At 39.4% G+C, this 27,057-nt stretch overlaps 3 protein-coding genes across 8 annotated transcripts in view; 1 reads left to right on the top strand and 2 right to left on the bottom strand.

Moving 5' to 3' along the window:
- Nucleotides 1-27,010, top strand: part of LOC105837654 (heterogeneous nuclear ribonucleoprotein K) — an 84,163-nt gene extending 57,153 nt beyond the window's left edge. For 5 of the 6 annotated variants that reach the window (XM_036288697.1, XM_036288698.1, XM_036288701.1 and 2 more), the window contains 5 exons: nucleotides 20,438-20,566; nucleotides 20,851-21,307; nucleotides 21,574-21,728; nucleotides 21,920-22,089; nucleotides 23,522-27,010. In XM_036288697.1, the coding sequence (XP_036144590.1) occupies nucleotides 20,438-20,566; nucleotides 20,851-21,307; nucleotides 21,574-21,728; nucleotides 21,920-22,089; nucleotides 23,522-23,552 (942 nt within the window). In that variant the 3' untranslated portion in view covers nucleotides 23,553-27,010. Of the gene's footprint in view, nucleotides 1-20,437; nucleotides 20,567-20,850; nucleotides 21,308-21,573; nucleotides 21,729-21,919; nucleotides 22,094-23,521 lie in introns of those variants that run through there. The other variant, XM_036288702.1, reaches the window with a different exon arrangement.
- LOC105837659 (cytochrome b5) lies at nucleotides 10,035-12,612 on the bottom strand. The gene is made up of 2 exons (XM_012682614.3): nucleotides 12,382-12,612; nucleotides 10,035-11,027 (listed from the first exon to the last, which is right to left on the bottom strand). Exon 2 carries the CDS (start codon nucleotides 10,984-10,986, stop codon nucleotides 10,591-10,593), a length of 396 nt encoding a protein of 131 aa, XP_012538068.1. The 5' UTR covers nucleotides 10,987-11,027; nucleotides 12,382-12,612; the 3' UTR covers nucleotides 10,035-10,590.
- Nucleotides 14,117-17,029, bottom strand: LOC105837657 (cytochrome b5). Its single transcript, XM_012682613.3, has 4 exons — nucleotides 16,768-17,029; nucleotides 15,838-15,932; nucleotides 15,458-15,750; nucleotides 14,117-14,360 (listed from the first exon to the last, which is right to left on the bottom strand). Exons 3-4 carry the CDS (start codon nucleotides 15,741-15,743, stop codon nucleotides 14,224-14,226), a joined length of 423 nt encoding a protein of 140 aa, XP_012538067.1. The 5' UTR covers nucleotides 15,744-15,750; nucleotides 15,838-15,932; nucleotides 16,768-17,029; the 3' UTR covers nucleotides 14,117-14,223.
- Nucleotides 27,011-27,057: the final 47 nt, after the last annotated feature.

The raw sequence follows: 27,057 nt of genomic DNA, 5'->3' as shown, positions 1-27,057 counted from the left end.
AATCTCTTTCTCCCTCCCCCCCCCCCTCCTCTCTCTCTCTCTCTCTCTCTCTCTCTCTTCGTTCCGGCAATAATCTCTTACCATTACCGAAACGGAATTTCCAATGATACGAGAGCTATGCAAATAGAATGACTGATAGGCCCTGATAACGACGTCCAAGGAATGTGAAAAGAATACGAGATGCGGGAGAGAGAAAATATGCATGACACAAGTATGATGGTGACACGGGACGCCATGCGCTTGCATCTGTGAGTATAATGTGAACACGATCGTACACGTGAAACCTTCAAAGGGATCCATGATATCGGGGCATGGCATAGTCGATGAATGAGCAAACCGTCGAATCGATTTCGTTTGGTATTTAATGATCTTTTTATGTAAGCATTCAATTTATTCAAGACCGTTATAATCGCGAGACCGGAAACTCACAAAACACTAGAGTGTTATTTCTCTCATCAATTTACATTTTACGCCACCCAATAGAATCGCGCATCGCCGACATGTAAAAAAAAGAGGAGCTCAACAAATATCGCATTGGCGAAAAAACCGGCGACCTGTAAATTGAGTCAAAACTCATATCTTAGAGCGTTCGGTTAATTTTGCAAAGGTTTCGCGGCTATACGCTCGATGATACACCGAGCGAAAATTCGTCATGTTCGTGCCATGAACGGTGAGCGTTCGTCCAATCACTCGACAAAAACTGGTTGGTCCAAGACCCCGGGGATCAACAACCGGGTCTCGGCGTTGCGCAACGCGAGGTTAATACTTTCGGCATAGGCTTCGGTGTTTCGTGTACGACGATGAACGTGCTTTCCTTCCCTCCACGCTGGAAGACTACGCGTATAGTTCGGAGTACGCGGGTGCGTGTTGGACGCGTACTGTATTAACGTACATGAGAAAGCCATATGTCCACTTGTGGTAGCTAATCATCAGGCGCGCATACAATGCAACTCATCGCGTGCTAACCACACACGTGTGCGTGTCATCAGGGAAGCGCGTTCTATCACGTAGCGACCCGTGTACGCCGTCCGCCTATCTACAACCGTATGCGCGCGATCTACATGCACGATGTGGCAATTGCGTGGCTTCACGTCGCGGCAACCGATCTTCGATCTTCGTCATTCCACTCGCGTAACGCACAACCAAGCATTAATTCCATAAGAACCGCTAAGACTCATCTGTCGCGGTTCAAGAAAAATCGTTCGCAACAGGTCGTGACGCAAATACGAACGCGGACCTCTCGTTCTTTCTGTGGGTGCGCCTCTTTTTACGACGCAAGTTTTCTTTTTTTCCCTTTCCCTTCTTTTTTTAACAACTCCAACTTTTTATTGACAAACTTTATCATGGTGGTCGGATCGTAAAGAGAGCGAAACTAGCTCAGGCGGTACTTTTCTCGGGGCATTCTTTCCCGACGTTAGTGCTTTTTCTTGTGACAATGCTTCCACTCGCTGTCTCGCCGTCTCGTTGAGGTAGTCAAAGCTGCTTCGCAAGTTTCGTGCGTTTAACGGCCAAACGAAAAAGTGAGTGAGTGAGTGAGCGAGTGAGTGAGAAAGAGAGAGAGAGAGAGAGAGAGAGAGAGGGAGGTCAGTGTACCGAGTTAACGGACAGGGGCGAACAAAAAAGCTCTTTTTCAGCGAAGCTCGAAATTAATTCCAAGAAGGTACACCAGATAATTATGCACACGCGATGCCTTTATTATCCACCGACGCCGTTTTGTCTACAGTATGGCGTTATGGCACGGGATGAGGTAGCACGAGAGAGAAAGGGAGAACGAAATGCACCGTAGACTGTAAAATTACGTTTGGGTGCGTTTTCCGCGCCATGTTTACACGATCTTTTGTATTGCCTAAATAAATTGCTTCTTACGTCAGAAAGGAAATGCACGCACATTAAATTAATTCATTTATATATAGATATTTTCAATGAGGGAAGGCTACATATATGTCTGGAATGACAGCTTTTATCATGAATAATTTTAATCGCAATTAGATAAACGTCATTTACCGTGGATGGATATGATTGACGTGCAAGCAGAATATATACAGCCGAAATAAATCGCGCGTGTTCCTATCTAAATTTGTTATATCAGCAGGACGCGCAAACGCGGTCCGAACAACCGCGATGTTTAATCGTTGCGGCAAGAATCGCCCGCTTTGATTCCGCGCGAAATATTTGATTCAGGTTCTTGATTAAACTGTACGATTAATTAAAGTAAATCAAAATATTTGTTGCGTGCGCGATTCACGTCAATGCACACTCGATGGTGATTTTACCGAACGCCCGCGCCGCAGCGAGTTTCGTCCGTAAAAGGAATCCGCTGCGCTTCTCTTTTGAAATCCACTCTTCCGAGCGTGTCGTGCCCATTCGAGCAGTCTATTTGACAGCGTTTGCCTTTCCGGTCGTGAAAATACGATCGTGTCTTTCATGTGGAAGTCGTAAGAGGAATGGCGCGCGAGGCGTGTTTCAGCGATGAGCTCTCTTTCAATCATCCGTCGCTTTGCCGCGCGCTGGGGAGCGCACTCGCGAACATGTGTTGCTATGGGCCTTTCTAGCGCTGAGGCCCCGCGCACGCCGCACGCAATCCCTGAACAGGTGCTGCTGAACCAGGTAACGGACGGTTCCGAGCAGCTGCCACGCCAGGTGTAGCGCTAGAGCTTCGCCGGTGACGCTCAGCGCGGCAAGACGAGGCCTCGAATCACCTTAACCTTCCGTTTCCCCTCTCCCGTGGTGAAGGTATTGCCCACGGCTCGCTCGCGTCCTTCTGCGAGATCAGGGGATATCTCATTCTCATCAATGTCGCTGGTTTGTTGTGCACAGTTGCGTCACAGAAATTGTTTATTTCATGAGATTCTTTGAAGATGTGTACTTAGGTAGACGCAAGTAAAGATAGCAGACGCGTGAATTTCATAGAGAAAAGAAAGTGATTTGCGATTGGGGAAGAGCGAGAAGAATTGATACTACCGTTTTGATAGTAGTAATAATTTCGAGCCAGTTTTATTGAAATTGATGATGTTTTATTGAAAGCTCTATTCAACCGTAGAATAATTCCAGCGATTTGCAATTTGATCGAAAGGCTACATGATTCCAAGGGCGACTTAACACGGGGAGCGTCACGCGGCGGAAGCGAGCGTAATGGTGAGCGGAATGGCGGTGAGGCCCTTTTGTGGTTGAATGAGGTCCGTGTAGAGTCGTGACAGCGACTGAAATCGAGCCAGGAGCGCATGACGGGTTCTGCGAACCCTACCGTCTTTTCAGTAGTCGTTCGTTCGCACGTTCGTGAGGTTCTCCTCCACGGTACAACTAACTCGCGTAGCAAGTCTTGCTCTCGGTGATTCGGGAGATTTCGTGGAATTTTCGTGAGATTTTCGTTGATTATGGGTACGTTAATTCATATTAATTTATTTTCGCGCTCCGAGCGAGCGAGCGAGAGAGAGAGAGAGAGAGAGAACGCGAGTATTTTTAAATTACGGAATACCAAGCTTCTTTTTAATTCTTTTTGTTGTATCGTGCCGCGTTCATTATTAAGAGTGCATTCATTTCTTTGCATTAACACAGGAATTTTTAAAACTTTAGCTTTCTGTTAATGAAGCATTTAAGAGAATCTATTGTAAAACTTTCCACCGTTGTTGTAATTTCAAACAAAAGCACTATCGAGAAACTGCTAAACAAAACTTTCAAATATTAACCGAAGGCGGAAGCGAATGGATACGGATGTGTGTGTGTGTGGTGTGTGTGTGTGTGTAGATACAGGAAAGAAGCACGTTCATCTGTTTGTCCCACGTCGGGAATAGGCTGCGCGAGTGAACGCGGGAGCGAGCTCAAAAAGTGGAGTTTTTCGCCGAGATTTATAAACTGTTTATTAAAACAGCGAGAGGGCGAAACAATGGGAATAAAGGGCAGCGGGGAAACCGTAGAGAAAAATGAACGAATTGAGAATAAGAGAGGAAGCTATATTTACCTTTGTTGCCTACTGTCGGTGTGATGCATAACGCTGTGCGTTTTCCAGACACGCGCTTTTGCTGCCGCTCTTCTCGTAATACGCTAATTGGCGGTGCCTCGATGCTAAATTTAGATCGAACGTATATAATACTTGTGGTTAGGATTTCTTATGTATGATCGATTGTGCAATTGATTGGAAAATTTGCATCGCGTCTCTGTTATTGGAGATATCCGTTTATTTTTCTCACCGTGCTGGTTTATCGTTTTGCATTATCGTCAACGTTCGGGTGCGTAAACAAAATTGAGAAAAGTAGATAAGCTGCGCATTATCTTCCTTTCGATTACGAAATTAAGAAGAACTGTTCCTTTAACGGCCATTTTATCGGACAATTCGATTTTGTCGTTTAGACTCATAAGGTAATACGCTAAGCGATATCTACTCTCACGATATCTATCGAATCTGAACGGACTCTGGAATTCGATTTATTTTTAATTCCAAAGTTTAATCTTGGAAATACATGTGAATTCAAATTTGTTGAAATTCGAAACCTTGAATTCAAAGTTTCCCTCTCTCCTCGTTGATTTTGATTTATTTTTATAAAAATTATATAGAGAGAAGGTATTATATTTTTATTGAAATATTTATAATTTATGTTAACATTATTTTTAAAAAAAGTTCAAAATAACCTAGTTGAATTTAAACTGCGATACAGCGACAGTTTATCGTAATAGAAAATGGACGTTAATGAAATTTTGCCCCGGTGGATTATCTCACGCGCTGATATTCGATGAAAATCACATTTTATCGACACTGGCGTCCCTAGGAACAACGTACATTTTTTGAATTTATCAATGAGATGGAAACGATTGGATTCTTAAAAAGAAGATAGGAAACTAGGCCGCACGTGTCTCTTTTGTATGTTTTCCGGTTTACATTGCAATCAATGGCGAAGGTTTCGTCGATAATATTTTTGCGAACGCTATTGCGTTGACACCGAGTTCCACCAACAATATCCACCTACGACGTGCACGTGCACCGACTTCTGCGTGTCAGAAACTTTTTTTATTCGTTATAAAGGTGAAAGGCCCACATAAACTTCCGAAATATCCTCTGAGAACGACAAAAATCGTTTTCAACAACAGCATGATCGAAAATGATATTTATATTGATTGCGAAAAGACGGTAAATTTATAATTGACGGTGATAAATTATCGATGAATGTTCAGATCACGTTATCGATGAAAGTTTTATCGGTGACTTTTACGTAACTTTTCGTTTTCATCGTTGGGGCGAAGAAGAAACTGAAGGAGAGGCCAGAATCTTTGTAGGCTTGCACGTGGAAACGAGAGAAAATTGATCCGGAAGCTTTTATTATGTATACTTTCCACGTCTGCCGAGAGGAACGAATTTCAGCGCAACCCCCTTTGCCTCCTCCCTCTCACTTTCGACATGTCATATTTTAATTTTAAATCGCGTCCCACCGAGAGATGAATTTCGTTCACCGAAATTTTCCGTAGCAGTGATTTTTTTATCGCATTGATATTTCTTATCGCACTGATTTTCGCCCTTAGAACGCATTTGAGAATTCTCTTTTGTTACATTGAAAATATTTTCATATTAAATTTGACTTTCGAAAGTGCCATCCTCAGTCTTTTTTTCTCGAAATTATGTTAGTTAATTTATAGTTCTCTTTTGATAGATGCGATAATTATAATTCAATTTCCAGTGACAAGGCTCTCGTGCTTGACTTCGCGAGAAAGGGCGGTGATAGGAAAAAAAATAAGCGAACGAAAGCTCGCGTGTCATTGCGCCGTACTTTTCGGCGAAAATTTATGCCGTTCGCGGAAAACGAACTGCGAAGTATATGAGCAAAAGAGAATAAAAAGAACGATGTAAAGGATAGAGGGAAAGAGGGGAAGCAAACGGGATCTCGAAAATAGAACCCGGCCACTTTGCTGAGGACAATATCGTACGTCTTAGCCTCTACTCTGTAAAATAAACAGCTCCCCTCACCGCGTCGTATGTCGCCACTCCCCACGGATGTCCTTTTCGTCTCTCACCCCTTCCACGGGACTACATTTTCATACATCGCGTCCGCCGCGTCTGCCGGGTTACGAAAGGCGAATTTTCGTGATACCTCCCCGGCTCTATGCGCCACTTTATTCCCCTCCCTCTTCTTTAGAGCTTCTTCGACCAGAGCGTACCTCAACCATCCCCCACGGGAATCTCGTATAGAGGCGATTCGCCCCGTGTGTATACGTGTGCAACGTATACTTCGGCACACATGTTGGTGCACACTCGTCGTGAGGCTCTAAGACTGTTTATTAAAAAGCTTTTAGCGATATTAGACTGTCCACTAAGAAGAGCTTGGACTTCTCCGAGAAGAGAACGGACTCCGCCACGTGACTGTCGTCTTTGATCGTTACTGCGAGTGAGAATTGGACTCGCTGTGAGACATTCGGAAATATAGCGAGGATATTGAAAACCGATGAATTCTTTTTATTCGTTTATCTGTAACATAATTTGACGTGAATGGCATGCTTTAAGATTTCGATTTTTATATATTTTTAAATGCTTGAAAAAGTTGAATTTTCTAAGAAATTTTTGTGAAAGTTGAAAAATTCAATTAATAATTAATATAGAAATGTTATTAAGCACTGAGATTCGCTTTGACAAAAAAAGAAGGCCAAAAAACCTAAATAATAATCGAATGTATCTTAAATTTTAAAAATATCTGAAAAATATTTAAAAAATTAAAAAATTTTTTTCTTTAAGTTTGAACAGACATTTGCATTTGAGTGATCTTTAAATATTAAAACACCTTTACTTGAAGAATGTATCAATATTCCATGCGTCGATTTCTCGTTGATTATCGATCGATTCTGTGTACGAGTAGACTGGCTCTTGTCAGTTCACGCAACCTAGAAAAAAATGCTCTTCAGCATTTCTTTCCCCTCCGTTTCTTGTCCGCGACGACGACGACGACCTGTCTGGAGTTCGTTAAAACACTCTCGAAAAGTTGATGACGCTCATTATTCGACCTCGCGTCGTTCTCTCTACTCCTCTCTACTTGTCCACATTCTGAAAACTTTAGGCACTCTTTTACTCTAACGGCCATGCCGTAATCTCATATGGATCGATGTTTTATTCGTATCACCCCGAGCATTGATGCAGCTTTAGACACGAGCGCGTGATGCTGCGTGAACCAAAAGTAGATGTTTTCGCATAATTGTTGGTTTCAAATACTTCTCTGATATTTTATCGCGACTTGTCCCTTCTTTTGACAGGAATGGATATTCATGTCGGGAGACGAAGCGTCAAGTAACATTTCCTCTCGGAGTTGTATTCATTTACCCGAGAGCAACAATATTGCGAAATGGAGATTCCGTACAACGAGAACGAAACCGTGGTATTTCCTAGTTTCGTTCCAACGTTTCCTCGTAGCAACACCTATTCGTGCTGTTTGCCGTCGTGTTGCAAATGCCGTAACTTGGCTGCAATTTCGCTCGCCACCCGTTCCATGTATAAATCAGCTTGGTCGCATCGCGATTATGGGCGCGGAGAGAAATGGATGAAACGCGAATCGATCGAATCGTCATTCGAAGGTGCGGGGTGCGGCTGCTATTGCTATCGGACAAATTTCCACCCTTTATTAATCACGCGGTGTGGCAAACCTGCACCGCGCGAAGGAGAACCAGATAGACCAATCTATCCTTCGGGCAATTAAATTTTTATCGTATTCATCTTCCTGCCTGTATCGGCTTGGGCCTCGCGCGTGTGCGCCGCCTCGTCTGTACACGTGCACACTCGCGGGCCGGGCAGCCGAGCGTTCGCAAACAAGAAGAGTGGAAAAACAATTTGCCGCATAAATTCGCATGCGTGCCGCGCGCTCATCTCGGGCGCGTGAAATATCACCGTCCTCGAGAACGCGGCGGGACGGCCGCGCGCACATTTACCAGAATATTTATTATAACCTCGCCGCGGCAGCAACGCGCCTTACGATTCCGTGCGCGCCCCAGTACTTTGTCTCTTTCTCTGCTATTTGTTACCCTTTTACATATGCACCTGTTACCGCGCGTTCTTCAGTTCATTTTCCTCGTTGCCAACGAGGAAAATAGCGTCTTATTGCGGATCTCTCTCACTTTCTCTCTTCCTTCCTCCCTCTTTCCCCCCCTCCCCTCCCCCGTTAAAGCGCCTTATCTAAGAGAGATTGGAAAGATGGCTGCTTTTCGGACGAGCGGAGGCAAAAGGGGAAAGTAAGTAAGCGAGGGTGGAATAAGAGTGGACGGTAGCAAGAAGCAACCGGAAAACTACCGGGAACTCGTTACGTCCATTTGAGAATTTCCCTCATTTCACCGCGGATTCGGTTTCTTTCTTTGCGCACCTTATTTTTCTTTCCGTTCTTCCCACTCGTGGGACAATCGCGGACGACTTTGCGGCGTGTTCTTGCGCCACCCAGCAGAAAATTATTTAAATCATCGCAGTGTCATTTATTCCTATTAGCCGTCAGCTTTCTGTTCTGCGCGGCGCGACTTAATGACTCGCGATTGGCCGCGAAATCGAAAGCGCAATAAGCGCAAGATACTTTTGAAACGTGAACTGGATTGCATTACCAGTGGTGGTTTTCTTAGAGTGGCATGCATTAGATCCTTTGAAAAATTTACGTCCACCTTACTCCGAGACACGCATCGGTGTTTTTAAAGTTACGTTACACCGAGTGGAAAAGGAGAGGAAATCGTGACCCTTCAAAGGGACCGTATCGAGTTTCCGTTTCCTCGCAAAGAGAGCGACGCCGAGCGCCATAGTCGAGAGGTCGGCAAATAGAAATAAGAAAAAAATCGCGTTTCTGCCCCGGTATCTAAATGTAAACGATCCTTTACCGCCGCCGGCAGGGAAGACGAGGAACGTCTCGAATCGGCTGAGCTAGAATTTACACGACGAAGATTTGCATAATTCGTACTTATTTGATATCGAAGAGTGTAAACAATTATCCAGATCAATATAATCGTACTGTAACTGATTACTTTAATTCGCTTAATTTACTCAATTGTCACGACATTGTGGCAATTTTTTTACATCGTTTCTTTATTGCGTCCAAAGAATCATGAATACAAGTGTTGAATAAAGTTGACTAAAATAAGACACCAACGTCGCGGTTTTCATATGATGTAATGTTTTTTATATGTAGAACTGTTGTCACATCAAAAATTTCATCCCTTTGCGTAACGAATGAAAGAGTTTATGGAGAGAGATAATGATGAAAAGAAAAGCGAAAGAGAAGGAGATGAAAGCGAAAAGGAGAGAGAGAGAGAGAGAGAGAGAGAGAGAGAGAGAGAGAGAGAGAGAGAGAGAGAGAGAGAGAGAGAGAGAGAGAGAGAGAGAAAGAGAGAGACAAAATTATGAGAAGTTGAGGAACCCTGCGACTCAGAGAAGCCAGAGGGCGCATTTCAAAGTTTTCGCCGGCGCCGGAAGTCGATATGTAAAACAGATGGCAAGACAGGAAGGATATGCGGTTTTCCACATATGTCACCGCGGTCCCCTGTGTCCCCCTCGCGAGTTCCAACACGCGTGAAGTTGACGGGCGTAGTCGGACGTGGCGACGCGACAATGCGACCACTTTCCACCACTTGTTTGGAAAAACGACGAACCCCTCCCTCCGGATGACCGATATGTAAATGTCGACACGTGGACGACCGCGGGCGCGTAACGTTCGCTCTAGGTTACAATTAGCATTGATAGGCATATGATAATTACGTGTAACACCTATCAAACGGTTCGAACCAATTATCAACACAATAAAAGTTCTTATTCGATAGCTCAATAACTCACGCGTTTTTAAAAGACGTTTTTTACATGGTACAATGTATACAGGTAACATAAAGTTATAATTGTTATATTTGTTGTGAATAAAATATGTACGTTCGTAAATAACATATGTAGGTATCATTTGGTCTTGAATTGTCAATTTTCTCGTGTTCTCTGTTTCTCTTGATTTTACATGTCGCGTTTTTACATGTTGCGTAACGCGGTATTATACAAAGTTTACTAACGTTCGTTCAAACGAGAGAAAGGTTAAATAAAATAATCAAATATATAATATTTATTAATATATTTTATTAGGAATTTTTAAAAATTTCTTGAATGTACGTCAATATTTTTTAATTTATCAGATATTTGTATATGTCTATATTGGTACGTAGGCTACTTTGGATTAAAGCAATTTGTAACATACACAGAGACAATAATATTATTTGAGATAAGATATTAAATTAAACTTTTGCTTGATTTATGTAACGATCAAAGTTATTGGAAAACATTCTAATTTCATTTAAAATCCCTGATCGATTTCAAAATTGACGTTTTTATTATCTAAGCGGTTAATCCTTAATTTTACAGTTATATTTTCCTCGTAAAAAGTACTGCAGTAACATCAACAATGTGCTTAGATATTAAAAATATTAATATACAGATAATGGCATTCTGCGAATACAAAGTAAGACTTCTCTCCCGAAGAAAATAATTATTAAGATAAGTTTTGGATTTCAGCATTAGAAACTAATACAAAAATATTCTTCTGCTCTGATATTTTTGACATCACACTATCACATTGTCACACATCTATAGTATTCTCGCAGATTAATTCCAGCGGATTAATACGCATAAAAGAAGAGACCCACTATGATCGCGATTCCGCCCAACAGTAGATAGAAAGGCACACCAGGTCCTTTAACGTTCTTTTCCGTTACCTTGCTGTATCCTGCCACCCACCCCTTTTTTGGCGATTTGTTCGACCTTTCTGATTCGATGAGTTCGCCGACCTGATATTTCTTCATCAGCTCCATCGCGTCTTTCGAGTGTCCGACATCATCGAAGTCCTCGGAGGCGTCCTTGCCTTTGTGATCTATCAGGATCTCTTCGCCACCTGGATGCTCATTGAGAAAGCGATGGACGTCATATACTTTGTCATGCAAGATAAATATGTTCTTATTTAAATCCTTGTTGCTTTTTTCAATCTCGCTTCGCGTAAATATTTTGTTTTGCGCCATGTTTCACCAACTTTTCGCTATTTCTTCTTCGTGCAGCCAATCTGAGGAAAAAGAGAATTTATTAGAATTTTTTATCGGAGCTTCAGTATTACGTAAAACGTTTTTCCTGGTTTTATATAAAGCAAGAATGCACCTGGTAACCGTTGTAAATTACATTTTATCTATTTGAATTGATTTTTTGGTTTTTGAATTGGTGGTTCGGTAACGATTTTGCGATCAATAACGCTAAAATCTTTTGTTTCGGGCAATGAAAGAATATTTCCGGTAATCACACCTATAATTCTGTTTTATCTTTTTTAATTTGTTTTCTCGGTAAGACTATACAAATATGATCATAGTCGCAATTGATAGTGTTTAATCATAGAAAAACTAATAATAATGTTATTATCACGTTAATAGCTTTAGAGAGTGATGTCAGAAATGAATTTAGAAATACGCATGTAGGAACGTAAGAACGTATATGCATGCGTTTTACAGCATCTAACAAGCTCTACAATAAAATGACGCCGAGGTCAGCAGAGTGATTACGTAACGAGCGTTCGGTCGGTTACCAAGAAATCGCAGTTATTTTTGATTACTCTGTGAATTGTTGTTCGAAATTTAATCTATATCTATATACTCGAGTGATAATGACGTCTTAAAGTGACTTGACATATTAATTTAGATGTAGCACCGGAGGTAGCGATAAACATGTATCATGTAATTATTGTTTCATCTCGCAATATTAATGACACGAAGATATTAGATATTTATGCTTGTGTTTTTACTAATCATCCACTTGAATGGGCGTTAGCCATAGCAGCATCACTACGCAGTGATTTTAATAAGCAGCAGTTTCCGCGGATCGAAACGTCATGTCGCTGTTGTAGGATTGGAGATTATTGGTTAATAGGTTTCTTGAAATTTGCATAACGGTGTAATTTCTCGAGTGCGATGCGCGGAAAAGTCAGCGGGGAAAATGTTTCTCAAAAGCGAGGATATTCCTACGAGAGAAAGCTCCACCTCGAGAGACTACATCTCTTGCTTTTCGTTTACTCTTGGAGAAGTCAATATATGCCTTTGAAGGATCACAGATTCAACCTTTACAATAATCAAACTTCATTCGATCACAGGCAGTTGAACGAGTGCACTCGCGAGCTGCGCGACGAGATACCGATTCGAGACGTTCATTTGCGAGATCTCCACTGTCGGAACGAGCGAGATACGAGTTGAGAAGTGTGACGATCGATAGCGTTCTTTTCCACGTTTTTCTTCAAAACGGATGGTTCCTTGGATCCTTGTCGCGTCTCTTCACGAGGAAAAACACGTTTGAGGAAGAGGGAGGGGGATGCGCGCGCGTGTGTGTGTGTGTGTGGTCATGCCAAACGGAGACTAGACGTTTGCCGAGCCACGTACCTCCTTTTCACACTTCCGAAGGGAATGTTGCGGATACGTCGACTTTCCTGAAGGAAAGAGGAGACGGTTCCAGAGAGAACGCGTGGCAGTAGCGCAAATGAGACGCAGATACGTATCTCGATGATCTCCGTCGACGAGACGTTCCGCGTGAACCTCTCCTCACAGCTGCACTCGCCTTAACTACAGAATACGGCCTGTCGTTCGTTCAGCTTTATGATTCCCCCCGTCGTTCCTCTCGTCATTCTGACCCCACCGCTGCAACTTTCCTCATGTTATCTGGAGGCCAGGCGTCACGCAACGCTACCAACTGATGCTTTTAAAACTAGATTCTACACTGACGCGTTATATCATGGCTAATGTTTAAATGACAGATTCGAACAATTTTATTTAGCTTAAAAGCTTACGAATTTGCAATAATATACTGTTCTTTTTTATAACAAAGATTCTGATTGTGCGAAATATATAAAGAATGTCATATCGAAATTCCATTTGAAAGCTCGTGATAATTAGATTACAGATGATCGCTCAGGGTATTCTTAGTTGTAAAAACAACTCTGAACAGTACGCACGAGATTGCAATCAATCAGTCGAGGCGACTTCGCGCGCTACGAATCTACTTCTGAATTCACTTTCGTAGGATCGTCGAATTGATAAAACAACTCTGCCAATTCAAGTTTGTCGGTTTAGTCATAACATACAATATAAAGAGTGTCTAGAAATGCCAATAAAATAGAGTAATCTCATTTTATCTTGCATACTATACTTCTCAAACAACAAGAAATTCTGACAATCCTTTTCGGTTATCGGAGAAAATTTTATCGGCGGTATTTTAAATAGATAAAAATGATGAATAAAAATATCTATTTTTCATATTCTTTTTGAAATTATACAGTCAGCATGTTGACTAATAAATATGTTAAATTATACGCGATATGTGTTAGATTTTTTGCCTCCGAGTTTCTTTTTGTGATAATGATAATCTAATTGCAACGTAAGATCTTTTGAAAGTTCTGTTTTCAAAGAGAGATACGCTATAAGAATAATGGCAATTTCCGTGACGTTTTATATAAAATTGCTAGGTACTATTCTTGTTTGTGAACTCACACACTGTGTGGCAGGCATGATGTCCGATTCATATGCAAAAGCGTCTAGTCACAGTGACGCCGCACAAATCGCAGGTAGATAAACATGATAGTCGAGCTGGTCGATCGCATTTTTGTAAGCGCATACATTATACGCACAAAAAGAAAAAAAAAATATACATTGTGTATATATATATATATGGGTCATGATTATAATTGTCCTTTTTGTATGCATATTTATGACTATTGAAAACGTACTAGATACATGCGCATAAAAAATATGTGTGTGTGTGTGTGTGTGTGTGTGTGTGTACATATGTGGGTGTGTGTATATACAGTTTTTTAATAAGATCAATGTAAAACTTTACTTACTATAAAGATTTCATAAACCATCAATTATGTTATTAACTACATGTGTATATATTAATATATTACAGAGAAAATATATTTTGCTGGATTTTTTTACATATTGTATCTTGTATGTTTTCAATAATCATGAATACACACACACGTATCAAAAATCAAGTCAAAAGTTAATTTAATTTATACTCTTATTTTTCTAAATAGTAAGTTTTGAGATAACTATATATTTGATAAAATTTTTACTCGAGAAAAGTTTTACATCATTAAAGATAATAAATTAAAAGACTTAATGTGAACAAGAAGAAAAATAAACTTAGCTTTTAATGACTCTATAACATGTTATTTCATAAATTTTTAACATTATGTTAAAATTAATATATTGCGTACATGAATCGTCTTATACTATATTAAACCAATAGAAAATTATGGCATAAAATGCGACAACGACACATAGGAACATTGTCATATTTCTAGCTTGCACTTCTCCTTTTTGATAGTCGAGTTTTTGCTCTTCTTCCATTGGTTCTTTTATTTCTACAAATAAAAAGAAAATGTTTTTTGTAACGATAATATGTATAATTCTTATACTCTCTACATCATAATCAGTGAATATTCACTGATTATGATGTAGTAGCATACTTATAACTGCGATAATCAGTGAATATTCACTGTCTTTTACTAATTTTTATTTCAGAATTAGTGTATAGTAACTGAAAAATCAGTGTATTTATTTCACTGATTGATAATCAGTGAATGATTATAAGTATATCACTGAAAGTCAGTGTATTTTCACTGATTTTATCGAGTTTTCACTGATTGTGATTTAGAGAGTACTAAAGAGCAACAGGATTATTGTAATGAATTTAATATTTGTTATACATTATTCATAATCTTTTCTTGTTCATATGCTAGAATAATCCAATAGTAATTAAATACATTGCTGATAGAAATTGAAGGAAAATATTATATACATAAGTTACATTTGAAACATTATAGTATTTGAAACATTATCACGTTGACATAATGTTGCGAACAGAAGTTTGACTTACTTCGTAAGCAACAGTATCGACGTTTTTTAATTTTAAAGTACATTTTTTAATTTTATGTAAATAGTTTTCATTTATTTTTTCAGAAATGAATTTGATCCTTTATATTAACAATATTGCAGTAAATTGTTTTTTAATGACTAATGTACTAATGAACGGATTTTTATAGACAACCGATAAAATTAGTTTTATATAATATGTTTTGGTTTTTAATTAATTATACTTTAATTATTTAATTAAAATTATTTAGATTACATTTGTTTTCATTTTTTCAAACTTATATTTAAACCAAGGATTTATTTCAACACGAAGCAATTTTAAATTATCTGAAAGATAATTTAGAAAAAGAAAACTGCGCAAAAAAATTTCGTAATTTGCAGACTCCTGCAGTCATAAAATGATTTGAGAACATGTAAAACAAAATGTAAAAAATGTTTAAATTTGTCCTTTGTTTCTTTTTAAAGAAAATATGTTTATTGCATTTATAGCACGATATTATAATAAATTTACAAGCTATAGATTTGAGTAATGTTAAATCCGCAATGATGCGATTTAAGCGAGAAAACAATCGAGAAATTATCAAACCTTTATTTGTTGTCTTTGATTCACCGAAGTTTGTTTTTGCTACTTCACCCTCTGCTAGTTGTCCAATTTTGTAATTCTCGCGTAGGATAACTGCGTCATGGCTGTGGCCGTTACCCTCGAAACGCTCTGTTGCATCTTGCCCCGCTACTGACAGCAGCATGGACTCGCCTCCAGGATGTTCCTTGAGGAACGTCGTGACATTGTAGACCACATTGTGTATCACGATCCACAAATCCGTAGCGTTATTGTGACGGGCAACTTCGTCGAACGTATAGGTAGTCGTCATGGTATCACTGAAAAAGAAATTTCATTATCGATATTTCTCTTCTGTTACGTGTTACAGTAATTATATCGTCTTGTGAAAATTTGTGAAGATTTACCTTTGCGTTACCTTCGGACGACACGTCGGTATATTTTAAGCCGATCTCAGTCTCAGATTGGTCGCGTATGCGAGCACTTTGAAAGGGAAAACAGGCTGTAAAAGAAACGACACACCTGCAGTGACAGCGATGACAACGACGACGACGACGACGCGTTTTGTCGCGCTTTGTCGCGTTCTCAGTATCTCGCGCATTCAGAGCCACTGCTCCAGCCTTCCTTTCGTTTCTCCTCGCGGATGTCTCGACGGCGAAAGCGGGTCTCTCGTACGTCGCGTTTCACGTCGTAAAACGGTTTCCCACACGGTGAATTTTTTTTTTCTCCGTATTTTTCGTCCACGTCGAACATTTCCGACGAAACACCGCGCGCGCGGTATCGGGCGGCGATATCTTATTTATTGTATGGTCTTCATATATCGTTCAATTTCGATCTGACATGGAATCCCGTAACATATTTCTGCATTATTAATATTTAATCTGATCGCTACTACTTATTTAAATTGTGCAAATGCGGCACTGATCGAGAATCGACACTGTACACTGAAAAAAAGAATTTAGTAATTGCTACCAAATATTATATTGTGTGAAATACATAAAACCAATTAAATATTTAGTTAATATAACTAAAAAAAATTTATTTTTCTATATATTTAGTAAGTATTATCAAATGTAATAATACAATCTATCATTTGTGGTACCAAATATTACCAAACTCTTTTTTTCATTGTATTTACCAGCCGGGTATGGGGAAATGTAAAATTTAATCTCATAATACCGTCAAGGTATAAAAGAGATATTCGGCAGAGAACCTTGTATAGACCTATTTGCTTTGGCGAAAATGCGATTTCAAGTGATTTATAAAATGCAAACATTATTTTGTTTATTTTGATTGATCGCGACGAATTTTTACGTAGAGGATTTTTGTGTTCTTACCTGATTCGAAAGCAATATCTGAGACTATCTGAAAGATGATTTTGTGGCTACACAAACGCGTTTTTCCGTAGTATTACTATAAAGTTACTACACAGTTGCTAAACACAGTAGTGAATCGAAGCACCAATACGGAATGGCTGCGCTTCCTCACAAACGGTGAATATGAATTTCAGATCTTAGTGAACTACGATCCCATGAAAATTCATCAAGAGGTATCACCTCTTTGGTGATGGTCACCGGTGATGATTTGCAGAAATAGACGCCACACATTAGGCTTTAGACTTTATATAACTGAAAACTATTAAACTTATCTTTGCCATTAGCAAAAGTTTACTGTTATCGAAAACATAATTCTTTTGAGTTATCACTATTCACGGCCTTCATTTTTTTTTCATTTTGTATGAACTATTTTTGTACCTAAACTGTGAATTATTTTTATCGTAATTATATTTCTCTGCAAATTTTTTAATTTTTAACTTATTTTTAAATGCACAAATACGAATTTGAAGTTTTATATGTCTTGTCTCTAAAATAATTAGTTGACAATTAATTTAAACTAGTTGCTCGAGAATTGAATGGAAAAATTGAAGTCAGGAAATACAGAAAATCTAATCGTGTTCGTCTAAAGTCAGCAGTAAAATGAACACACTATAATTTCTCGACGGTTGTTTGTAACTATTATCATTAAGTGTTCTAATAAAAGGGGAATGTTGTGTTTTACGTCTAGTCGTAACACTTTCGATTCATTTAACATTTACGCAATTGTAATTGTTGCGATATTCGTGCGTTGGCGTTTACGTAAAAGCATTCGTCGACGCGAAACTTGTCGCGGGACGGAACTTTGTCGCGTCGAATTGTCGAATTGAATAGTGCGATTCGCGTTTAGATTAGTGCATGACGCCGCCAGTAATACCAATGGAAGTTTGTAAACTTGTGCTACGGATGCCACTGCAACGAAGGACGGTTGAGCAAACGCGAATTCGGTGGCGCAGTGCGGTTCATTCTCGCGAAACCGCTCTCGTATGGTTATCCACCCAGCTCGAGGACTTTGAAGTCCTCGGGATATTTGCGCCGAATTACCATAAGCACGTTACAGCCACCTTAATCTTCTAATACAAATCTCTTTACATTTAATGGCATCTCGCTGGAAATAACATGAATCGCGAGGAACGCGAATGGTATAAATAAACATTAGTTCCGGAGATTTATTGACGTTCTTACGCGTATTTATCTTATTTTAAGTTGTAAAAGCACAAGATGATACAATTGCTTCAAGTTCGCGACCTTGAATCTTTGAAGGATCGTTAGTTAGTTTTATCTCTATCGTCTGTTGAATATTCAAGAAAATGTACATTCGATGGGGGAAGGCGAAAGTCACTGCGATCGCGAGAAGTTTCGGAAGTTTGGAAACTTCTGGAAAATTGAAAATCTGCATAGTTGCATAGAACAATCAAGGGGTGCTTGGAGGGAAGGTTTGTACTGTCTACATAACGCATTGCAATATCGTTCGACGTTTCGACCGAAATAATCTCATGAAATTCTTGCAACTAATACTACTATTTACGTCGCTATTTGCGGCATGTTGGTTTCTTCAAAGTATCTTCAATTGATTCACGTTGTTCTTTTCAACTTTTCCGATACCAAATGTCAGAGGAAAGTCCAGGCAGGCGAACAAAAGTTTCTTTCTAGTTTCTTTAGAGGATTCTCCTTTCCCTTGTCTCGTAAGAAATGCAAGTCAAGAAACACTACAGCAAGAAGCTTTCATCTTTATCTTTTATTTTCCCCCCTTTTTAGCGATCCCTCTTCGATTAATTATGAAACTCCGTTCCCAGAGTTCTTATTTCAATAAATCTTACTTTGATTGCGGAATAAATAAAGCGCAACGCGCTTGTTTTCTTTGGAGGAAATCGGGGGATACATGCGGCTAATATAAATGAAACTTGATAAGCTCTGAGGAATGCGAAGTGATTGAAACATCAGAGAGACACAATGCTGGTTGCAAGAACAATTCTTGTCAATCCAAAACTGTTGTCGCGCGTAAGAATGCGCGCTCGTTCACGTTTCTATCGCGAGATTAATCCGCCTGATTCGTGGTCGCGATCAACAGAATTAATTAATTCGATTAAAATCACATTTGGCGCTTTTCTCCCATTTTCCTCCCTTCTCCCCGGCGCGCGTGTCATGTGAACACCGGCCATCTGCAACGGCGTCCCCCATCGATTTTTGTTTCAAATTGCCCACTGGAAACGGACGGCTTTTATTTCTCGGCCGTTTTATGCTTATAAATTCCATTGACCAATTATGTAGGTATCTGCGAGCGATATTGCTTGCAAGCCATTTATTCGCTGCCAAATATAATCGATTATTTTTTTGTTACATTGAAACAAAATGTAACGGTGTCTTTGTGCTTTCATTTTCTCTTAAAAAGAGAGAGGGGGGAATCGCGCAATTTTTTCCGCCGTGAAATTGCATCGATTGAACTTTCAGAGTATAAAAATTGCATTTGCATTCTGTCTTTCTTCCTCTGTCTTCGTATACACTCCTCGATTCTATCACTTCGGGAATTAATGCTGTATCCAGATAACAGATGCGTGCGAGCCTCAATATTGCCGGACTGTCTGCGTCGGAAGCGTTTGAATGGACCTGTAGGGTGCTGGCGGGGTTTTCGGTGAGGGATGGGTTGCTTTGATCTGCGTAATTAAACGGCGCGATTTCTCCGCACAATGCCACGGTTGCCGGACGCGGCACGCGTGTATATGTACCCGAAACGGACTAGATTGTTATCTGTTTTGGATATTTCGCGTTTGAGCACACGGCTGTCGATGTTATCGGCAATTTTTCGTTTCTGCGTTACTCACATCAAAGCTATCTCCACCCTGTATGTATCACTGTCTGTCAATTCATCGTCCCCGCTCTTTCCTTGTGGAAATGCGCAAAATTACTCGTATAACATTTCGTTTCACCTATGGCCGTAGATCTCGTCTGCTGTCGTCGAAAAGTGTCTTGATTACTTTACGACGCGAACGACAGGTCGAATTAGCTTAAGAAAAATTTAAGTGCCACCGAATGGTTTGTACGTTTTCCAACGTGGCGTGATCGCGATCTCTGAAAGTACGGGGAGGACTGGTAAATGACCATCAGCACGCGATCTGAACATTGTCGTCTCGAGGTATTACTTAGAAAGCTCGCGGCAAACAACGGAACACAGATTAGTGGAGCGAGTACGAAAACATTCGAACACTGTTAAGTCGTTAACGAGAGGGGTAGGTGAGACTTGTTGAGAAAGCGGACGGAATATCACACCCTGATCGTGACTCATTCTCGATTCCCAGAATAATTAAAAAGAACTGTCACATGTATAAAGAGTTGAGTTATTCACTTTGTTACGTCAGTGATTATTCAGTCGAAAGTAGAAGAAAGACTAATTGCAATCTTGAAATTTTTAAAGATGTGAAAAATTCTCATGTGCAAAATCACGCATTTCGAGCTGAAAAATGTTTGAAAAAATCGTTAGTTTTAATCAGTAACAACGGAAATTATTGTTAAAGAGTATGTTTAATTGTGCTTTTTCATTTTAATGCAAATCTGTACGTAGGAAGGTTCATCGATCTCTGAACCCGTATTATGTATAGCTATTATCTAACATGCTCGAACACCTTTTGCATTTCAGAAAACCGGAGCCAGGATCAAGATCTATTCGAACACCTGCCCCCGCAGCACGGATCGCCTCATCAGCATCTGCGGAAAACCTACGACGTGCATCGAATGCATACGTGAATTGATCGCCACCATTAAGACCGTGAGTATACCACGAGGTCATGACTTTCCTATGAATCTTTACTAGTTATGCTGTTATGTGTCTTATACATGCGGGCAATTATCTCTTTGTTGGACAGAAAAAAATGGTTGTTTTGCATCTTCTTGTAGCGTTTGAAAATCTCACGTTTGAATATGTATTACAGTTTTTTTTAGTAATGATATATCTCTTTCCGTTGACTTGGCTTAAAGTCACGTATAATATATAACACGTAGAGACTAGTGTTCGAGAAAGAAAATTGTTACGTCAAATTTTCTATTTTCCAGTCACCATTGAAGGGTGTAAACAATCCTTATGATCCGCACAACTTCGACGACTTTTATGCCGATGACTATGGCGGTTATGGAAACGCCGACGGTGGTCAGGGCAAGGTCGGTGGATTTGGCGGTCCCGGTGGCCGTGGCGGTGGTGGCGGTGGCGGCGGCGGTGCCGGGGGTGGCGGCGGTGGCGGAATGTCGAGACGCGATAACCGTGGCGGCGGTCCAGGTGACATGAACCGTGGTTTTCCACCGCCACGAGGTGGTCCGCGTGGCGGTGGAGGTGGCGGTGGCGGCGGTGGCGGCGGCGGAATGTCCGGCGGCCCCCCGGATCGCGGATACGGCGGTAACTCGCGCGTAGGTGGTGGCGGTGGAGGAGGTTATGACGGTGGCCGCGGCGGCGGTGGATATGGCGGCGGCGGAAACCGAGGAGGTCCGCCACCATACGGCGGCGGAAATTATAACGGTAAGAAAAAATCTTGATGATCTACTTAAGCGGTGATCAAAGGAATGTCTTGATCTAAGACCTTTAATCGGAAGATTTGAACATTCTTTATTGCGATAGAAATATTAAAATTCTACAGAAATATTAATATTCTGCAGCAAAGATTAGGATACTGAAATAGGATAATGAAATACGAGCATTCCGTTAAATTATCGTATGTCGCCAAAATATTCGGGTATTTGTACATATCCGTGAAATATGAGTCGTTAATGTTTCTTTTGTCACAGGTGATGGATGGGGAATGCAAGGAGGCGCGCCCAATGGCTTGGGTAGTGGCGGTAATGCGGGAATGGGTGGCCCTCCTATGGGAGGAAACAACCAAGGCAACCAGGGCAACATGAGCGGAAACAAGACTAGTACACAAGTCACTATTCCGAAAGACGTAAGTTAACTGTAGGATTACTTCCCGTGTTTTTTTTATTCCGAGGATAATTTATGGTAGATAAATATCCGTTACGTTTGATGAATTGTCTTCGATTATAGTATATTTGATCTTACTCTTGTTAGTCTTGTTGTTTATGTTTTGAAGTAAGATACGCTTAATTATTTATAAAACCTTATTTTTGTTTGCAGTTGGCCGGAGCTATAATTGGCAAAGGTGGTGCGAGAATCAGAAAGATTAGATCCGACAGTGGTGCTGGAATAACTATAGACGAGCCACTGCCCGGTAGTAACGATCGCATCATTACCATTACTGGGATTCCCAGTCAGATACAAATGGCCCAGTACCTGCTACAGCAGAGGTAATTATTACGACATGTACTTCTATCATTATTACTTAACATCAAACATAAGAATCTGCTTCTTATTTCATGTTAACACTGTAAATATCGCCTTTATATTATATTGACAAAACTTGGAATTGGACATAGTTTATTGTAACTGCAACATTGAATAAAAATAAAAGAATATATTATGAGACCCATGATGTTTAAGCATGTACGGTTTTGGTAATTGCGTAATAAAAATTGTTCGACATAATGCTTGTATGGCATTGTAAAATTCATATTGTTATCATTTCCTGCGCTGCTATTTTATTATGAGTTTGCGAAGCTTCGCATAAACATTTTAATGATTAAAAAATTGTTAAAATAAAATCGAAGAAATTAAAAATAACAATCTATATGTTATAATGTATCATCTCTATAATTAATTTTATACAAGATAAAGTTTATAATACGTTATCATTATGTGAATGATATATGTGGTATACATATATGTTTAGACTCTTCGATTTTATATGCTGCTGTGTCTAATCATACATTGGAGTATGCTCTTTCGTCGTTGTCACGCGCGATAATAATTTCTCGTACTTCATCCGCTTTTAATTGATATCGCCGCCATCACACTAGGTCAACTCATCACATCTCTAGGAACTAACCCAATCCGACTAACCAAACGATCGAGGTATTACTGTAACATTCGCAAAGGTGAAGGAGTCAGAACAGAGAAAGATCGACGGAAGGAGGACGACGCGCTGGAGGAATCTCTAGCCCATCGTGAGGGAGAATGGAGCACCGTTGTATGGAAGACTAGTGATTTTGTTGTTCTACTTTCGATGTAACAAGGAATCACTAATCATCCTACAAAGGCGTTCAAGAACTTCGCCTCTACCTGAGACCTGCTTTTGGAACTAACATCATTCCCGCTGCGTCCCGTTTGCTCATCAACGCGTCGTAATTTCGCACGAATAAACAGTAACATTTCCTTCAACAATGACTATAATTGTCAACTAATCGCAGCCAGATAAGAGCTGTAGCATTTATTCATATTTAAATTATCTCTGATTTCTGATAACTCATGTAACCTGATTTCATTTTTGACGCATACTAATAAAAAAATAAGGCTTTGTGCGCTATTGTCATTGCGATTTATCTTGCGATATATTCCGAGTTACGTTTATAACGTCGCTTGAATATCCAATTAAGCTTTTTATATCGATATATAATTATTTAATCTTATTTACAATATGAGATGCTGCTATTCTTATTATTCTGCTCTTTATTTTTTTATAAATCATTTTTAGAGAAAATAGCTCATAGCAACTAGAGAGAAAAATTTTCTACAAGTTATTTTAAAAAACTATGCCATTATAGTTTTTTATCATCTGTGCTATTTTCTTTATTTCTAATTCATTATCGGAGATTAAAATCTTTATTATTCTTTCTGTTTCAGCGTGCACGAGAATGCAGAGCATCATTACTAAAACGTGGTGGGGATGCATTCGGGCAAGAGGGGAGCCAAAGATGCGCTTTTGTAACTTTTTTTTTTTAGAAATATTTCTTGGGCAAACACACATACAAACGCTGAAAGTGGAACCTGAAACAAGTACATTTGACATGCACCTGCAGAAACGCGCGCTAGAAATTGGGGTATTTCCGACAGAGTGTTGCGCACAGGGGAATAACCCATAGAATTTACACTACACTACACACAAACACATACACACATACGTATACCACACGCGAATCACCCTCTCCCAGGAAGATAAACGCTTGTGGTCAATGCTAACGTGACCTTTACGTGACAACCCTTTCAAGGATGGTGGTCACTTATTACAGCCTGCAGAGTAAATCGATTCATGAATCGAGTACCGTTAAACGTTTTCGATGTCGGCCTTTCTTTAGTATAGAATTCTCTTATTTGTATCGTGTCCGCTAGGCACACATACTGTCGATGTGACAGCGGGGGGTTTCAAACTGGCGAGCAACCGCATCACGTTCCCCGATGTTAGCATTCCCGAAAAAACGTATTTATTCTTTAATGGAAGTTCAAAGAATGATTTATTTTTTAATCGTAAACGCGCATTATTCAATCATCGTGTATCTTCTTTTTTCTTTTTTCTTTTTTTGTCATCAATAGATCTTGTCTCTTTCGCCCGACGAAAAATCAAAGCATTTTAATTTTGAATTATATAAATTGTACCAATGAGCATCGAAACAGCTAATTTGAAACTATTAGACGCGAGACAGCCAATTTGAAACCATTAGACGCGACTCTCTTGAACATCGAGACCTGACAACGCACACTTTTCCCGTTACGTTTTTTTCCCAGCTTTTTGATAAATTCTTTACAAATTCTAAAATCCTATGTAAGAATAAATGCGCATAGAATGAATGCGAAAGCAACAGTGTCGAAGGAACGGAGAGGTCGAGCGAGAGAGAGAAAAATAGATTTTATTAAGCAAACATTTTTGCAAGAAAAGAACTGACAAGTATATTCGCAAGAAGAAACTGTACATAAGACCTACTAACATCCTTTTTTTCTTCCTTAATTGCCGCATATATTGGCAGATATGCGTTTCTGCTGTTGCATTATTATTATAGTTATTATTACTATATGATTGATTATTGATAAGCATATTTTTGCGTTATATTCTATCCCAAATCTGTATTAATCCTATCTTTATCCGCTAGCAGACGCGTAAGCGTTCTTAGTGTTATAATGGATAGAAATATTTAGGATTAATGAAGAGACGCGCTGTAAGTTTAAGGGGGTACCATCGGCGAAGAATGAACCACTATTGAATGACTTGATTTAGAAAATGGCAACAACAAAATTAAACCTGCTATGACGTTCGTCATAGTGATATCTTAGTGACATGTCATTGTTTTATAGGTTTTGTAATGAGTGTGAAGTATATTTTCTAGTTTTTTTCTCGTTCGCCGTGCAGTTATTTTTCTATATTATTTGTACAGAATTTTGCGAAAAAGATGCGAATTAAAATAGATTGATCTGAGACTGGTGGTATTCATAGTTAATTCTTATACATTAGATCGTCTTAATTGTTGTCTTAAGATGTCATCAATTAATCACAGAGCCATATTAGCATCTTAAGACATCATTTAAAATTGTCTTGAAATAAGAATCAATTATGAATATCAGTCTATGGACGCTGTTGTCACTGAGATATATATATCAGCAGATTGTTATTACCCTCGATATTTAAAATTCTTCTGCTGAAATCCTAACATGAAGGTAAAATCGCGAGTATTTCAAAAATAACAGCCGAATTTGGCATACAACATGATCTCTGTAAATATATACCTTTACTATGTAGTACCATTTTTAAACATGACTGTTCGAACGGAAGTATCTTTTGGCAAATAACGGTTACATTGGTGATTTTTTAAGTGCAATTAAAAATAATTGTACTGAAAAAGGTATTATTTAGCTATTCATGGTTATTCAAGCGATCACTTGAAATCACGTAAAAGCCCCGTCCATGCATAGTCGATTTAATGCTTGGATGAGTATGCTCAACATGGGTAAGGAATGGAAATATCTTTGAATTCCTGTATTCATTGGAGGATTGAATTGTCATGATGTATGCCGAGCTATATCAAGCCATACAACCTTTTTGACAGATAACATAAAGTAAGGACAACATGAACAATAACATTCTAATCGCTATTTCCAGTTTTTCCGCGTACCGATGGTCACCCGAAGTTAACTTGTAATATCCTTTTCTCTTTCTCTCTCTCTCTCTCTCTCTTTTTCTTTCTCTTTCTATCTATCTCCTCAGTCTCTGAAAGTATATTTAGTCTGGTCAGTAGACACCCCTATCAGGGTGCCTACAAAGGGCATTTTTAAGCATCTTGACTGTGTAAACGTATCCGTTATATAAAGGTATACCGACCAGTAGGTGACGCATTTGCAATCTGTTACACTTTTAGGATCATCGCGCGTGGATTTGCATAAGTACACAAAGAGCTTGAGCAATGACACGGTTGGTCATAAAATGTCAAATAAAATTACCAACATATGTAAATTCGCATATGATGGACTTTACAGATTTAGAAAGATTTACCGTTATTCTCGCAACAATATTCCAATCGACTGTTTACAGAGAGACAAGCTTTCCTAAAGTTTTTTTCTATTTACTTTTTAGTTTTGGTGCTATTGCGCTTCTTACATCATTGTTCAAATTCAAGAGGATTTAAGGTGCTGAGCACCAAAAGAAAAATATGCCTTTTTTGTTTAACGTTTTAACGTTACACGAGGTAAATATTTGTACATTTATTTTTCGATTTACTTGCCTGAGATCGAGTAATTTTATTTTATCATCGAAGAAAATGTTATGACTGTCAATCTGTGAATAGTTTCGCGGAATTGTCTCGATTCATATGGAAAAAGGAATCGCGATTTGTCTTTGCTTTCACAAGCGTGCGAGTGAGATCGCAAATGAAACAAAACTACATACCGTGAAATGAATCAAAACTGCATATACCGCGCGCAACTTCGTCCGCGTGTTATGCATTTTTCGTCTAACACACAAACACGCGTATCTACATACACTTGTTAACTGTAACCCATTTTATTACATGAGGCATATAAGCACGCATGAATGACTGGCAGTGCGTGAAGATGCGTGTATAGACGCGTGTGCGTGTCTGAATGCGTGTGTGCATGGGGAAAATAACGACGAAAATATATAAACCGGTTTGCAACTGGGTTTTTGGTATTACGACAGGATTGAAAGAGATAACGTACATGATCACAAAAATGGGAAATTGAGAGAGAGAGGGAGAGAGTGAGAAAAAGAGAGAGAGAGCGCCTATACACTCGTACGTATCACGATTACGTGTACTATATAAGATAAACAGTTTACAATTATTTGTAACGGATACTTTTTATTTGTCAAATAAAAGTTAGTACAAAGGATTTATTTTTATTTTAAGTTAGCTAACAAATCGAATAAATTAACTCAC

Source organism: Monomorium pharaonis, chromosome 6 (genome assembly GCF_013373865.1).
Source record: "Monomorium pharaonis isolate MP-MQ-018 chromosome 6, ASM1337386v2, whole genome shotgun sequence".
Classification (NCBI taxonomy): Eukaryota; Metazoa; Arthropoda; class Insecta; order Hymenoptera; family Formicidae; genus Monomorium; species Monomorium pharaonis.
The sequence above is the reverse complement of the archived record's forward strand: the minus strand, read 5'-3'. Positions and strand labels throughout refer to the sequence as shown.

What these genes read in the sequence shown, in the direction of transcription:
- LOC105837659 (XM_012682614.3), bottom strand. Translation starts at nt 10,986, where the DNA reads ATGGCGCAAAACAAAATATTTACGCGAAGCGAGATTGAAAAAAGCAAC.
- LOC105837657 (XM_012682613.3), bottom strand. Translation starts at nt 15,743, where the DNA reads ATGACGACTACCTATACGTTCGACGAAGTTGCCCGTCACAATAACGCT. An exon ending in ATCAAAGACAACAAATAAAG is followed by an intron (nt 14,361 to 15,457) that starts GTTTGATAATTT and finishes TTTTATTTGTAG; the next exon opens with AAATAAAAGAACCAATGGAA.